The sequence below is a fragment of the Chrysemys picta genome, chromosome 1 (assembly GCF_011386835.1).
Source record: "Chrysemys picta bellii isolate R12L10 chromosome 1, ASM1138683v2, whole genome shotgun sequence".
In the NCBI taxonomy this organism is placed as follows: domain Eukaryota; kingdom Metazoa; phylum Chordata; order Testudines; family Emydidae; genus Chrysemys; species Chrysemys picta.
Genome location: NC_088791.1, coordinates 244,630,357 through 244,645,396, shown reverse-complemented (window position 1 = coordinate 244,645,396; position 15,040 = coordinate 244,630,357). Strand labels below are relative to the sequence as shown.

General features: G+C 42.4%; 1 protein-coding gene across 7 annotated transcripts in view; it reads left to right on the top strand.

Moving 5' to 3' along the window:
- TFDP1 (transcription factor Dp-1) overlaps positions 1 to 14,585 on the top strand; it is a 105,202-nt gene extending 90,617 nt beyond the window's left edge. For 6 of the 7 annotated variants that reach the window (XM_008174758.4, XM_005309888.5, XM_024111300.3 and 3 more), the window contains exons 11-12: positions 5,743 to 5,824; positions 13,234 to 13,422. In XM_008174758.4, coding sequence (XP_008172980.1) covers positions 5,743 to 5,824; positions 13,234 to 13,381 — 230 coding nt within the window. In that variant the 3' untranslated portion in view covers positions 13,382 to 13,422. Of the gene's footprint in view, positions 1 to 5,742; positions 5,825 to 13,233 lie in introns of all 7 variants that reach the window. The other variant, XM_005309885.5, reaches the window with a different exon arrangement.
- The last annotated feature ends 455 nt before the right edge of the window (positions 14,586 to 15,040 follow it).

Sequence of the window (15,040 nt, the reverse complement as noted above, 5' to 3'; positions counted from 1 at the left end):
TGCAGTTGTGGGAGAGTAGCCAAGGATCCCCAGCTTTAAAAGCTGCATCAAGTGCCTCAAACCCTTCCTGCTCAGATTACCACACTTATCTACTGCCTGGAGGAAACCCACGTCCCTTCCAGGTGCAGTGTGCAGGATGTTCCTGAGTAGGACCAAACAGTTGAGAGGAGTTTCAACTCTCAGGTTCCTCATGGAGAAGTCCACAAAGGCAGGAACAACACCTGTATATCATCCTGAAGAAGGTAGGAGTGGCACCTCTTTTTGGTCCCAGGTGATTCTATGATCTTCAGTACCAAGAGACTTTGGAAAGTAAAGCCAGGACAGATGGGGGAAGAGAGATAAGTGTTCCCACAAGGACAAGAGGGAAGTTTCCAGCTTCAAGCCCTCTGAGAAGAGGTAGAAATCCCCATACTGTACTGAATCATTGGAAACTTCATACTCTGGAGTGAAACTGTCCAGTACTTGGAAGAATTGGACCATGACTACTTTGAAGGAGAAGAGAGCTGTACTTCCAGTGCTGGGATTGGTACTCGACACCAAAATCTGTCATGTCAACACTGCCAGGTCTGGCGCCCCTGTTGGTGACTTGGCTTACAGAAACAACTCCGTTTGACCCCAGTTTTTTTCTCGACTCCAAGTCACATCTTTGTGCTCCAAGAACTGGATTCATCATTACTTTCCAACCCCAGCGCCCAATATTGAGACTTCAGCCAGTACTGAACTCCCTGCGGTACCTCTCTCTGTCCCTGTCTTCGAGTAGGGACCAGACTGTTGCTGGTACCATGGAGTGGAGGCAGATTATCACCATCTTCTTCAGCACTGAGGGTTCACCCACTGAATCCAGGCCTCAAATTCTTGGTGTTGGAAGAGCATTATGGCAGACACCCATCCCTGGGCTATATACCCCAAGGGGTCCTTGTGTGATTTGAGCCTAGGTGGAATATTGGGAGTCTCCACTCCCATTTGAGAGAGTATTCTCCCTACTTTTCCTGTTACTCAGCACCATGGCCTTGCACCAAGGAGGTATGATATCCTACAATAACAATATTGGGGAGCTCCAGGGAGGAGGAAGAGCATCCTCAGCTTCTTTAAGATATGTAACTATTTAATTCCAGGAGTTATGTAAGAAGGTGCCAGACTCACTAGAAACTCCACTAAAAGAGGTCCAGGAAGCCCCATCCAGACTGCTGGATATCCTTCATAGGTCTAAGTAGAGTGGTGCTTCCTATTAAGGAGACAATCCTTGAATCCACCAAGATACTTTGGTAGGTGTCTGCTCTGGTTCTACTAAGAAGTAGGGTCAAAAGTGGTATTTCATACCTGTGAAAAGGTTGGAGTACCTATTCTGTCTCCCACCTCCCAACTCAATGGTGGTGTTCAGCAGCCACTGAGTGTAGCAGACAGAAAGAAGCCAGGTCTACACTGAATGGGAAAGAAGCAAAGAGACTTGACCTCTCTGGGAGACAGGTATATTCCTTGGCCTCTCTGCAGTTTTGCATCTCAAACTGTCAAAGGTTGATGGCCAAGTACAATTTTGCCATGTATGACAAATTAGCAGGCTTCGCTGATAAGGTGCCTCGGGCTGTTTAGAGGCCTGTTCCAGGCCCTGACTGACAAGGAAAAGCAGGTGACAAAATCGGCCCTTCAGACAGCCTAAGACATGGCAGCTAGGTCTATGCGATTACTATGGTAATGAAATGCTCATCATGGCTCACCTTGGGAATCCTGAAGGAAGTACAAACAGGTGGAGGACCTTCCATTTGAGCATGATCAGCTGTTCAGTGTGAAGTTGGATGAGTCTCTTCACTCATTGAAAGACTCCCAAGCTACACTTTGATCATGGGGTATTTACACATCTGCAATTAAAGGAAAACCCAGTAAGCTGCAGTTTAAACAACCAGTCCCACCAGCTTTTTCTCACCAGCAGCAGTATCAACTGCCATGCAAGCATCAAAGAATGCATAGAAGGGTGCCCAGGGACAATCTTTCTTTTTTCTTTTTACAATCTTTTCCAGCCAGCACTTTGATGGGACCTCTTGAGAGCTGTGCATCAACTGTCTCACCACACCTGATAAACCCTTCTGGTACTTCTCCTCCCTTTGCAGGCCGACTTGCCAACTTCCTATCTGCCTGGACGCAAATCACAATGGACAGATGGGTGCTAGAAGTCATCTCTTCAGGATACACCATCCGGTTCTGGGTGCCATTCAATTTCCCCACCTCCAATGAAAATTTTGATCATGGGTGCATCCCACTTAGTTTGGGGAGCACTTGTGGAAGAGCAGGTTGCTTAAGGGAAGTATCAGGAGTCTATGCTTCACATCATGTTGAAAATGAGAGGAGTCAGACTGGCCTGCAAGAAATTCCTCCCTCACATCCGTGGCAAGTCAGTCCAGGTGTTGTTGGACAGCATAATGGCAGTTTATTATATCAACAAGCAGAGAGAAGCAGCTCTGGTGCAGTCTCATGCAGATTACCCTGACTGATGTCCATTTGTCTGGCATCCAGAACACTCTGAACTACTCTTAAAGCAAACATTTCTCCACAGAATGAGATTGGGATCACTGTACGGGGAGCTGCTCCCCCATCCGTCCAACCCCTGTGCATCTGGACCTCCTGGGTGAGGCTTGGCAGGGGCGTCTGGGTATAGAACACCCTTAGTCCTCCATATCTGAACCCCACCCCATTGAAACTCAGCCCCTCCAATTGGAGCCCCATGCACCCAGACCCCCTGCCTTCAGACTCCCACCCCTGCACCCAGATGACCCCCACTCAGCTCCCTGTACTTAAACCCCCACCCGCTGCACCACCCTGAGCCCCCACATCCAGACCCCATGCCACTGACCCCCAATTAGCTGCACCCTGACCCCCACTCCCACAGCACCCAGACCCCCACACAGACCCCTCCACTGAGCCCCAACCACTTTCACCTGGAAGCCCCTGCAGAGTCCCATTGCTCCTGCACCTGGAACCTCCCCCCCCCCCCCCCCCGAGCCTCTGTGCATTCAGATCCCCCCACACACCTAGATTACCCACTGAGCTGCCTGCAGAATCCTCTCACCTCACACCTGGATCCCCCCACACTGAGCCCCACGACACTTGGATCCGGCTTGGTTGAGCCTGCTTGCCCCACACCTGGTGCGCCTGGCGCAGAGGATCAGGGCCCCAGGGTGTTTCTGGGGCAGCCCAAGGCCTTGTGCTGTGTCAGGGTAGGGTGCAGCCTCACCACTGAGTCCTTGTCTCTAGGGTGAGGGGGGTGGGGAGGCTGCAGGGTGATCTCCCATCTTTGTGCAGCCAGGGGCCTGTGCTCCCCACTGCCATGCTGGAGCCTCTGCAGTTATTTATTGACAAATAAAATGTGCAGAATTTTAAAATATTGAGCTCAGAATTTTTAATTTTTTGGTGCGGAATGCCCTCGGAGTAAGCTCCCTACGAAGGTAGCATTTTTGGTCACTATCATGTCGGCCAGAAAAATTGGGGAGTTAAGGGTGCTCATGGCAGTTCTCCTTTATACAATCTTCCACAAAGATATGGTAACCATGAAACTTCATCCAAAGGTATATTCTATGGGAATTAATAGACATTAACCAAAGTATTGACTTAGTGGTGTGCTATCCTAAACACCAGTCTAGCAGGGAACTGGTGTGTCACTCACTGGATGTGCATAATGCAACAGAGGGTCCTGTGGCATCTTTAAGACTAACAGAAGTACTTGCATCTGAAGAAGTGAGGTTCTTACCCACGGAAGCTTATGCTCCCAATACTTCTGTTAGTCTTAAAGGTGCCACAGGACCCTCTGTTTCTTTTTACAGATTCAGACTAACATGGCTACCCCTCTGATACTTGGATGTGCATAGATCTCTTGCCTTTTAGCTGTAAAGGACATTTTGAAAGTCTCTTAGGCTCTTTATATCACTTGCAGAATGAATGGAAGGAGGGGCCATTTCCTCCCAGGGGCTGTCAAAATGGATTTTGGGATGCATCCTACTCTGCTACATGATGAACAGTGTCCCTTTGAAGGCAGTGTAAGAGCACATTTGACTAACGCTCAGAAAACATTGGTAACATCCCTTAGAGACATCCTATTACTGATGTCTGCAGAGCAGCAACTTGGAGTTTCATACGCATAGTTCTAGACGCTATGCACTGATGCAAGTAGCTGCCTGTGGTGCTTCTTTGGGCAGCCAGTTCTGCAATCTGTTGCATTATATTGCCCCATGCACCCTCATTGAGAGAGACACTGCTTGTGAATCATGTGAAGTACCCTATGCATAGGGACAATCACTCAAAAAAATATGGGTTACTCATTTTGTAGTAACTTGTTTTTCAAGATGTGTAGTCCTTATGTGTAATGTACTACTCAACCTTTGCCTTCACTGCCTGGTTTTCCCCCAGTGTGAATAGCAGTAGAGAAGGAACTAAGAGGGCAGTGGTCCAGCACCGCCCTTTATCCCCTCAGTGAGGAGAGCGAGGGCACATGCACACACCAGACAGGCACTGCTTGGGCAAAATCTCCAGTCCTGGGCTCATGGAGCGCATGCGCAGCCTGAAGTGCACTACATATAGGGACAACACATCTTGAGGAATTAAAGTGACCACAACATGAGTAACTCATCCTTTTAATTTTATTAATGATAATTTTTGTTGAGGAAAACTTAAGGCAATATTCAGTTGATTCAATTACAAATGGGAAACATCTGGTAACTACAAATGTCATTACTGGTTGATTATTTTTTGTTGCCATGATTGTTACTTCTACCATCTGAGAAGGAAAAAAAGTCTCAATGTGTAGCATTCAAATAGGAAGTATGTTAATACATTTTGGAGTCTGATAGTTCTCTGCAGCTCTCTGATTTCCTTCTCCCTTATCCCCACTAATGGTGCCATTTTGGGTGTGGTGCTTGAGAAAATGTCTGTGTGAGTGAATGTATTTTTCAAAGTTGGAAGACCTCTTTTCCTTTTTCTCTCTCTTCTCCCCCCAACCCCAAGCTGCAATCAGAGTGAATATTTTGATTGTTTATGCAATTATATTAATTTTAGACAGCTGCTTGGGCATAATTTTAAAGCCTGCCTGAATTTGACTAGACCACAGCCAATCTGAACCCTAGCCCCCAAGTGTGTTGAGTTGTTTTCATACCTGATCCAAATACTAATAGTCAGCTTTGTCGGGTTTGTGTCAGATTGCAAAGGTCTATTCACCAACCCAGACTCCATTTTCTTTACTTTGTTTCCTTCAGTGGAACTGGGGGGGACAAATTACCCACCCTGCTCCAGCCCAGTGAGTCAGTTCCCCACTCCTTTGGGCCACTGCCTCATCCTTCGGTCTTGGCCTGGCTGCTCCCCACATCCTGTATCTGTCATCTATCTCCAGCCACCTTCTGCGCGTGGGGTTGGTGTGGTGACAGCTGAATGCCCCATTCCAGCCAGCCACCATCACTTCACTGCCAGGTCTGTGCTGTGGAGTGAGTGTGCTGACAAGTCTCTGCATTTCTTATTCTGCAGTGTACAAATGCAGGAAGGTGCCAGTGTTGGGCAGGAGTGGGGTATACAATCATCACTGCACCAAAGCCACAAACAGGAGGTGGTGATGAGAGACTACTGGACCTGAGCCCAAAAGTGTCAGGCTGTCTTCAATTCAACCTGAACCCAACACTTGTAGTCAAGTCCCATTGAGTTTGTCAGGTGTTTGTATGTGGTATTGTTGAATGTATTTTAGAAGTATATACTTTTTTTGTTTTACAGAAATGGCTCAGGGATCAATCAGCAGTGTATATGTAACAACGTCATCAGGTTCCACTTCAGAGGTCACTAGATTTTCTGCCAGGTAAGTTAATACATAAATTAGCTTTAGCCTGTATTCCATGAGCTGTTCTGTCTCTAGTTCTGCTTCAGCTACATGGTACACCTGGTGTATCAGATTTTTTTTTTAAGGTAATTCTGAGAGAGGTATTATTTTTGCTATAATTACTGTTATTTCTTACCAGTGCCCATCTACCTCTTGGTGAGCAAATGGACCATCACTTGAAGTAGTACGGCAGCTGCCTCCTTTTGACATCTTCATATAAGTGAATTGTGGTTAATATATGATGAGCTAAGCAGTAACCTGTCACAAACGGGGGAAATAAATTAGCTAGAGTAGGATTAGAATAAAATAGTTTAGGTTTTAAGTTTAGAGAAGGACTTTTTTTGCATCACAAAGATACTATCTGGGCAGGATTCTCGTTTGGTCATGGCTTCCTAGCACGAGGTAGGAAGAACTTAATTTCTTTGCTCATTGACAGCAACAGTAGTGGGCAGTTACCCTCTTTATGCACCACTGTAGACATTTACCCGCTCTGAGCTTGCCCATTCCCCCTCTTTCTTGCTCATGTTATGGGTATTAGCTTAGTTTTTGTTGCCTCTTGCAGCAAACATGCTATATTTAAGACACCTATGCAAGAGCTCTAGGTGGCCTTACATTTAATTTTTACAATAGAGTAATACACCAAGCAACATTAAAAAGCAAATATTGAAAAGGGACAAATTAACTCAATGTAGCCAGCAATTAGATACAAAAGTGTCATTTCTAACCCCCATTGTCTCGACGATTGTTCAGCCTTCTCCAAAAGCTCTATCAAATAAATGACTTTTGTTGCACACACAGAAGGTCACCGGATTTGGGTTGTTTTGGACGAAGGAGGGTGAGGGGAGCAAGTTCCAGAGTCCCTTGACTATTTCCATACCTTGATGTCCTTCTACCTACAGGGACCAACCTGAACTGCCCACAGCACCCCCTCACCAACACACACACCCTGTCACTCTCTCCCTCTCTATCTCTTACGGTATGGAATGGACCAGCATGATTGCAATCCCCAGGTTGTGATTCCCTCTTTCAGGACATGTCTTAATTCACTTGCTTTCCACTAGTTGAAAATCCTGTGTTGATAGGATACCTTTTGACAGGGGAAAATTTAAATCTGTAATTCTTTTTCTCTGAAGATACCATTCTGGCAGCTTTCTGTCTCTGTCACCTTACCTCGGAGTTTGAAAGGGGAACTGTTTGTGGGCATGGTACCTGGCTTTATTGCTGTGTTACATTAAAGCACTAAGTTTTCAAATAGTTTTGTTAGTGGATGGACTTATTTTTCTTTTACTGCATGTTCAAGTCAGGATTGGACAGTTCCAAGGGAAATGATTAAGCTTTGGGATGATTCAGATAATCCAGGAAGTTTTTGGAAAGTGTAGGGGACAATTTTCTGGTGCAAGTGCTGGAAGAACCAACTAGGGGCAGAGCTCTTTTTGACCTGCTGCTCACAAACAGGGAAGAATTAGGAGGGGAAGCAAAAGTGGATGGGAACCTGGGAGGCAGTGACCATGAGGTGGTCGAGTTCAGGATCCTGACACAAGGAAGAAAAGCGAGCAGCAGAATATGGACCCTGGACTTCAGAAAAGCGGACTTTGACTCCCTCAGGGAACTGATGGGCAGGATCCCCTGAGAGAGTAACATGAGGGGGAAAGGAGTCCAAGAGAGCTGGCTGTATTTTAAAGAATCCTTATTGAGGTTGCAGGAACAAACCATCCCGATGTGTAGAAAGAATAGTAAATGTGACAGGCGACCAGCTTGGCTTAACAGTGAAATCCTTGCTGATCTTAAACAGAAAAAAGAAGCTTACAAGAAGTGGAAGATTGGACAAATGACCAGGGAGGAATATAAAAATATTGCTCAGGCATACAGGAGTGAAATCAGGAAGGCCAAATAACACTTGGAGTTGCAGCTAGCAAGAGATGTTAAGAGTAACAAGAAGGGTTTCTACAGGTATGTTAGCAACAAGAAGAAGGTCAGGGAAAGTGTGGGCCCCTTACTGAATGAGGGAGGCAACCTAGTGACAGAGGATGTGGAAAAAGCTTATATACACAATGTTTTTTTGCCTCTGTCTTCATGAACAAAGTCAGCTCCCAGACTACTGCACTGGGCAGCACAGAATGGGGAGGAGGTGACCAGCCTTCTGTGGAGAAAGAAGTGGTTCAGGACTATTTAGAAAAGCTGGACGAGCACATCCGAGCGTGCTAAAGGAGTTGGCGGATGTGATTGCAGAGCCATTGGCCATTATCTTTGAAAACACATAGTGATTGGGGGAGGTCCTGGATGACTGGAAAAAGGCTAATGTAGTGCCCATCTTTAAAAAAGGGAAGGAGGAAGATCAGGGGAACTACAGGCCAGTCAGCCTCAACCTCAGTCCCTGGAAAAATCATGAAGCAGATCCTCAAGGAATCAATTCCGAAGCACTTCGAGGAGAGGAAAGTGATCAGGAACAGTCAGCATGGATTCACCAAGAGCAAGTCATGCATGACTAACCTAATTGCCTTCTATGACAAGATAAGTGGCTCTGTGGATGAGGGGAAAGCAGTGGACTGGTTATTTCTTGACTTTAGCAAAGCTTTTGATACGGTTTCCCACAGCAGTCTTGCCGGCAAGTTAAAGAAGTATGGGTTGGATGAATGGACTATAAGGTGGATAGAAAGCTGGCTAGATTGTCGGACTCAATGGGTAGTGATCAATGGCTCTGTCTAGTTGGCAGCTGGTATCAAGCGGAGTGACCCAAGGGTCGGTCCTGGGGCCGGTTTTGTTCAATATCTTCATTAATGATCTGGAGGATGGCGTGGACCGCACTCTCAGCAAGTTTGCAGATGACACTAAACTGGGAGGAGCGGTAGATACGCTGGTGGGTAGGGATAGGCTACAGAAGGACCTAGACAAATTAGAGGATTGGGCCAAAAGAAATCTGATGAGGTTCAACAAGGACAAGTGCAGAGTCCTGCACTTAGGACGGAAGAATCCCATGCACTGCTACAGACCAGGGATCGAATGGCTATGCAGCAGTTCTGCAGAAAAGGACCCAGGGCTTACAGTGGACGAGAAGCTGGATATGAGTAGACAGTGTGCCCTTGTTGCCAAGAAGGCCAACGGCATTTTGGGCTGTATAAGTAGGGGCATTGCCAGCAGATTGAGGGACGTGATCATTCCCCTCTGTTCAACATTGTGAGGCCTCACCTGGAGTAGTGTGTCCAGTTTTGGGCCCCACACTACAAGAAGGATGTGGAAAAATTGGAAAGAATCCAGCAGAGGGCAACAAAAATGATTAGGGGGCTGGAGCACATGATTTAGGAGGAGAGGCTGAGGACCTGGGATTGTTTAGTCTTCAGAAGAGAAGAATGAGGGGGGATTTGATAACTGCTTTGGAACCTACCTGAAATCAGGTGCCTTGGGGAAGGGGAAGCCCTGTTCTCTCTTGCAGGAAGTTTAGTGTGTGTTCAATGCTCTTGAAAAGCCAGAAAATTAATGAGTTGAAGCCTAGGTTGTCTGGTACTAAATCGCTACCTGAGCAGGATCTGGCTTTGGGAAATGTAGAGAAACTGAACTGATGTAGAGACAAAAGCAATCAGATGTAGATGCTATAATATGACTAATTGCAGAAGCAGCAACTTTAACAAATAAACAACCCAAAACTACATGACAGGGTAGTTCCAGTGTGGATCTTCAGTTACTACCCAGGGCCTCTGATGTACCAAAAACCTGAGGGTGAGTGAAGATCATGCCACATCTGCACCCTTAGGTCTGCCAAGGGACCCTGATGGGTTGTAAGAGTCCTGACTCCCTCTCCTCCTCCGCACCAAAGGTAGGAAAGATGAGATGAGGGGGAGTCACAAGTTGTGCTACAGAGGCATAACCTTTCACTATGCCATATGGTTGCCCAGAACCAATCCCAAACACCTGACTGGATTTTGGGTTCAGCTGAGCACTTCCTAACCCACCAACCACATTGGAATGCACCACCGAGGACAGCAATCAGTGTGGATGCCCTGCCAATTAGCTACAAAAGAATCTACCCACTATTTCAAGTCTTTCAACAAAATATCTGACTCACTGTCAAATGTACTCCATTCTCTCGGCACTGGGGAGAGATATTTAATTCCCACATGGGAAATTAATTTATCATCATTCTGTACTTACCAGTTTCTAAGTTCATTTCTTTCACAAGCAAATTGAACTTTTAGTATTGCTACATTTAAAAAAAAACAAAAAACAGCAATCACATGTCCTGTCTTGGTGTGTTGCAGTGAGGCTGTTTCTGGCACAGACTGCACTTTCTACACTATTGCTGACACATCTGATTTAAAAACAAAACTAAACTCCTGGCTGAAATCCATTTATTGCAGGAGGGGGAACAGGTTGTGTGGGTTTTTATATTATTATTTTGTTTTGTTTTTTGCCCTATGGATCCTGAAGCAACTGCTTTGGTTCTTTTTGCTTGTTTTTAACTTCTACAGTTGGGTTCCTTCTTTTCGGGGTACTTGTGTTCCAACTGCAAACATATGCCATTTTGGCTTTCTCCCTTTTCCTATGCCTTTTCTGAAAGAGACTGCAGAGCATGCAACAAAAAATTGTAGATTTTTGTTTTGTTTTGTTTTAAATCAAAATGACTTTTCTTGTGAGATTCCAGAGCCTCCTATTTTGGCCAAGTCAAAAAATACTACAAATAAGATATTTCAGGCATATTCCAGACATGTAAAAATGCATGTGAATGGTATGAAAATTAAAGTACACAGTATTATATCAAACCATTGAACCTGAGATTATGTTCAAGGATGTCCAGAGTTGCAGTCAGTTCTTTCTTTATGGCTTTGCTCATCCCTACTTATGATTTGGCTAATTGAAAATATGACTCAATTCACTTACAAACATGTTTTCCTTCAAACATTGTTAGAAAATGTTGCTTCATATGTGAATTTGTCATTTCTCAGCTGATATTTTGTTTCCATCAAGTTTGGAAACTATACTACTAAATTGTTTGTATATGTTTTACAAACAATCCTCTTAAAATTCCGCTGCGTCAGATAAGTATTGCCTATATTACTGAAAAACTGAAAAGTTAATGACTTGCCCTCAACTATTCATTGAGTTAGTGGTAGAGCTGGGATTAGAACTGGCTTCTAGTCCCGTGTTCATTGAACTCTAAAGCTGCTGGTATTTTAATTCTTATATGTTTGTGTTACTAATACAATATTAGTAATATTAATGAGTATATAACTTCAGTATTTCACAATTTATATATTTAAAATTTAACTGCTACTTAAAGTATAGGAAAGCCATATTTCTTCTGTGAAATGGTTCTGTACCATTATTATTTGTCATAGATATTGTAATTAAGGTGAACAGCGCAGTGTTCCACATTTCCAGTCTCTTATTTATACCATTTAGATTTGCATCACTCTTATATTTTACCCCTTTATATTCTTAAACATTGAAATACTTTTCACTCTCTTAACAATGATACATTATCCTTACAAGTGTGTATTAATATATCTTTTATTCATATTGCATGAGGGACAGTTGGTAAGTAGTTCATCACTAGTAATCAAGGAGGATGTTAAACAACATTTGTGAGGGATAAATACTTTTAAATGAGCAGGTCTTGATAATTTTCACCCAAGAGTCCTAGAAGAATTGACTGAGGAGATTTGTCTTGTTGATGTTAGATTTTAATATGTGTTGGAATGCAGAAAGGCTGGAATCACAGATGGCTGGAAATGTGCTAATGTATCAATATTCATGAAGGGAAAGCAGCATGACCCTTGGTAATTACAGGCCAGTTAGTCTGACATAATTCCCAGACAAGATAAAGGAAAAGCTGATATGGTACTTAATAAATAGAGAATTAAAGGATAGGAATATAATTAATGCTAGTCAATATGGTTTTATGGAAAATAGGTCTTGTCTAGTAAACTTATTTTCATTTTTTGATGAGCTATAAAAAGTTTAGTTAATAAAGGTAACTAGATTTAATATTCTTAGGCTTTTGTAAGGTGTACCTTGACTTAGTACCACAGAACATTGATTTTTTTTTTAAAGTAGCACTGTACAATATCAAGCACATCTTCAATGAATTAGCTGGTAAATTAAGAAGTCTCAGAGTGGCTGTCAATGGGGAATCATTAAATGGGAGCCTGACACTAGACAGAGTGGTAAATAACAAGGACAAGGGAACTCATACTGAGCAATCGGGTGTATTCTACCCTGTGCCACAGTGCAAACTAGAGGGGTGTGAATTGTTGAGTGTCTTAACTGCCCTGTGTAGACCTTGCAGACATGAACCAAAAAGTAATGTTAACGTGCACTGAGTACCTTTTTGTTTGTACCAGTAGGATCTTTGCGGGGCAGTGAGAGTGCAACATATTAGTGCACTCTACAGTTCATACCCCTGTTATTCACGCTAGTTCGATTATTTGGTAAACTGTTTTTTTTGTTTTTTTTAATACAGCTGAATGCAAGGTTATATATCTAGAAGTAAATAATGCAGGCTGTACCTACATAATGGGGGGAAATTCCTTACAGGGAGAGACTTGAAGCTCTGTTAAGTTAATCAAAAAGAAGATCGAGATGACTTGATTGTGGATAAGTACCTTCACAGGAAGAAAATACTAGGTACTAATGAACTCTTTAATCTAGGGAAGAAAGGCATAACAAGAACCAATGGCTGAAAGTTAAAGCCAGACAAATTCAAGTGAGAAATAAGGCACATATTTGTAACAGAATGATTAACCATTGTACCAAACTATCAAGGGAAGTGATGAATTCTCTACTTCTTGAAGTCTTTTGCCTGGTCTACACTAGACTAGACACGATAAATCGACCCCCGCTGGATCGATCACTGCCCACCGATCCGGTGGCTAGTATAGACATACCCTTTGAATCGAGACTGGATGCCTTATGGAAAATATGCCTTAGTTTTGATGATATTCTATGGCCTTTATAATTAAGGGTATGAGATTAGATGATTTGATGGTACCTTCTGGCCTTAAAACACTAAACTTATTTGGAGTGAAATCTGGTAAACAGACTTTTGAATCGCTAAAATGTTCTTTGAACAATTTTTCAGTGGTACATTAAACTATAGGAAAAGGTGCAAGTGTCTTCCCTCTCTGATTTGTTTAGCTGTTTTTAACTGTTGCAATTAGCCTTTGAATATGGATTTGCAATCTTGGGAAGGAAACAATTTAAAAAATGTGATTAATAATGAAATATCACACCAGTTACAAAAGTAGGTGGTTGGGGTGCTGAAGAGGAGTAGATAAAACCCTGATGACTCTTTTCCTGGAAATGTTCAAAGTTTCATTAAGAGTTACACTTCAGTTACAAGTAACAGTTTAATTAACATTTCTCTCTTTTTAAAAAACTTAATTTTCTTACTTCAGTGACTTCACCAATGGTGGAGATGGGATGTTAGCAACAAGTTCCAATGGATCGCAGTACAGTGGCTCCAGAGTTGAAACACCAGTCTCTTATGTTGGAGATGATGACGACGAGGATGATGACTTTAATGAAAATGACGATGATGACTGATCCTTTTTGATTGTATACTTTTCAGGAATAAAATTATTCTAGGGAGAGAATGCACTCACGCGCTCTCTCTCTCGCTCTCTCTCTTTCTCAAAATAAATATATATATAATATATATATATATTTTGCCCCGTCCCACAAGGAAAATAATGGTAAGCAGTTCTGAGTTTAGAAATTGCGCCTCAGATAAGCAAATAAGGATGTTTTATGTAGGATATTTTTAAATGTGGTGTGGATGTGTGTTTTGATACCAGTGTGTTAATGCAGAGCCTTTATTATTTGCTCCTTTTTTTTTTTTTAACTTGAAGGAAAATGCATTTTGCCCCAAATGTTATTGCTGAGTTTGCTAAAGAAAATGTAGCCACATCAATGAAGAAATAAAATGCTAACTTTCAGTAAGAAATGGATATACTGAATGGCCATAAATTTGGAGTGTATTTTGATGACAGCCTTTGTTGCGGGATGGCAAGCTCATGTAGTAGTTGTGGGTTTTGTTTTGTTTTTTTGATAATCATGCAGTGTCCAAAGAACCAAACAAGAGATCCATCTTACTTTTTTACATGTTAAATTCCATAAATGTTGATGTGAATTTATTTTCCCTTAAATAATATCTAACACGATTCCATCAAGTTTATATGCTGTTTTTCACTGTATGTTGGGACATATGAATTACGAAGTTTTTGGCAAATGTTTACTGCCAGCTGATGCAGCTATATAAAATGTCTTGAAGGTTCGGAATGAGTTATTGCTTATGGTAAAAATTGCCTGATTTCTTACAGGCAGACTTTGGAAACTTTTTATTATATAGTTGTTTACATACTTATAAGTCTATCATATAAAGACATGTACTGAAACAAATGTTTCTATTTGTTTCATAAGCATCTTCCTGTAATCTATTATAAAGTTGAAATTAAATATAGAGAATGTTTTAAGTTTTTTAACTCAAAATTGTCAATCATTTTTAATAGTTCATTTTTTATAAAAGGAATTTCAGGGCAGGTGGTAGTCTTTTAAAATTTATTCACAAAACATTTAACTGCACAAATACTGTCAGCTGCCTATCTAAGACAGTAGTCTTTTTATTGAAACACAAATAAACTTTTCTGTAATATTTTATGGAATATAAAAAGACTTTAATTGTTTGACTTGTTTAACCTTGGCACTGTTAGTTTTTATTAATAAAACGCGCATGGGCATTTTTAACAAACTCTGTGTTTTTCTAATTTAGGATTATTCTACCTAGAATTTTTAATCTTATTCAGGGGCTTAGCAGATGTCCCCATGGTCAAGTGGAGGCGCGTTGACCATGAAGAAGAACCCATTGTTTTTAAATGGGTAACGAAACAGATGTCCTGCTTCATCATACCCCAGGATGCATGTGTTCCTTTGCACTACTCATGTGAGCAACAATCCTTCCTTAGCAGCTGAGGCAGCCCCATCCACTTTTGCAAGGAAGAGCAGAAGCCACATCTGTATCTGCACAGCCTATCACAATATTTGAATGGCAGCACAAAGACTGGTGTGTCTCCTGAGTTCTAAAATTCATCAGTTAGGATTGGACTAGAAGAAAACCTGTTGAGGAAGGGAGGACAGATGTGGGAAGAGGAAGGCTAATAGTTGGGGACAAAAAAGATAAAAAGGAAGGGTATAAAGCAGTTCTCA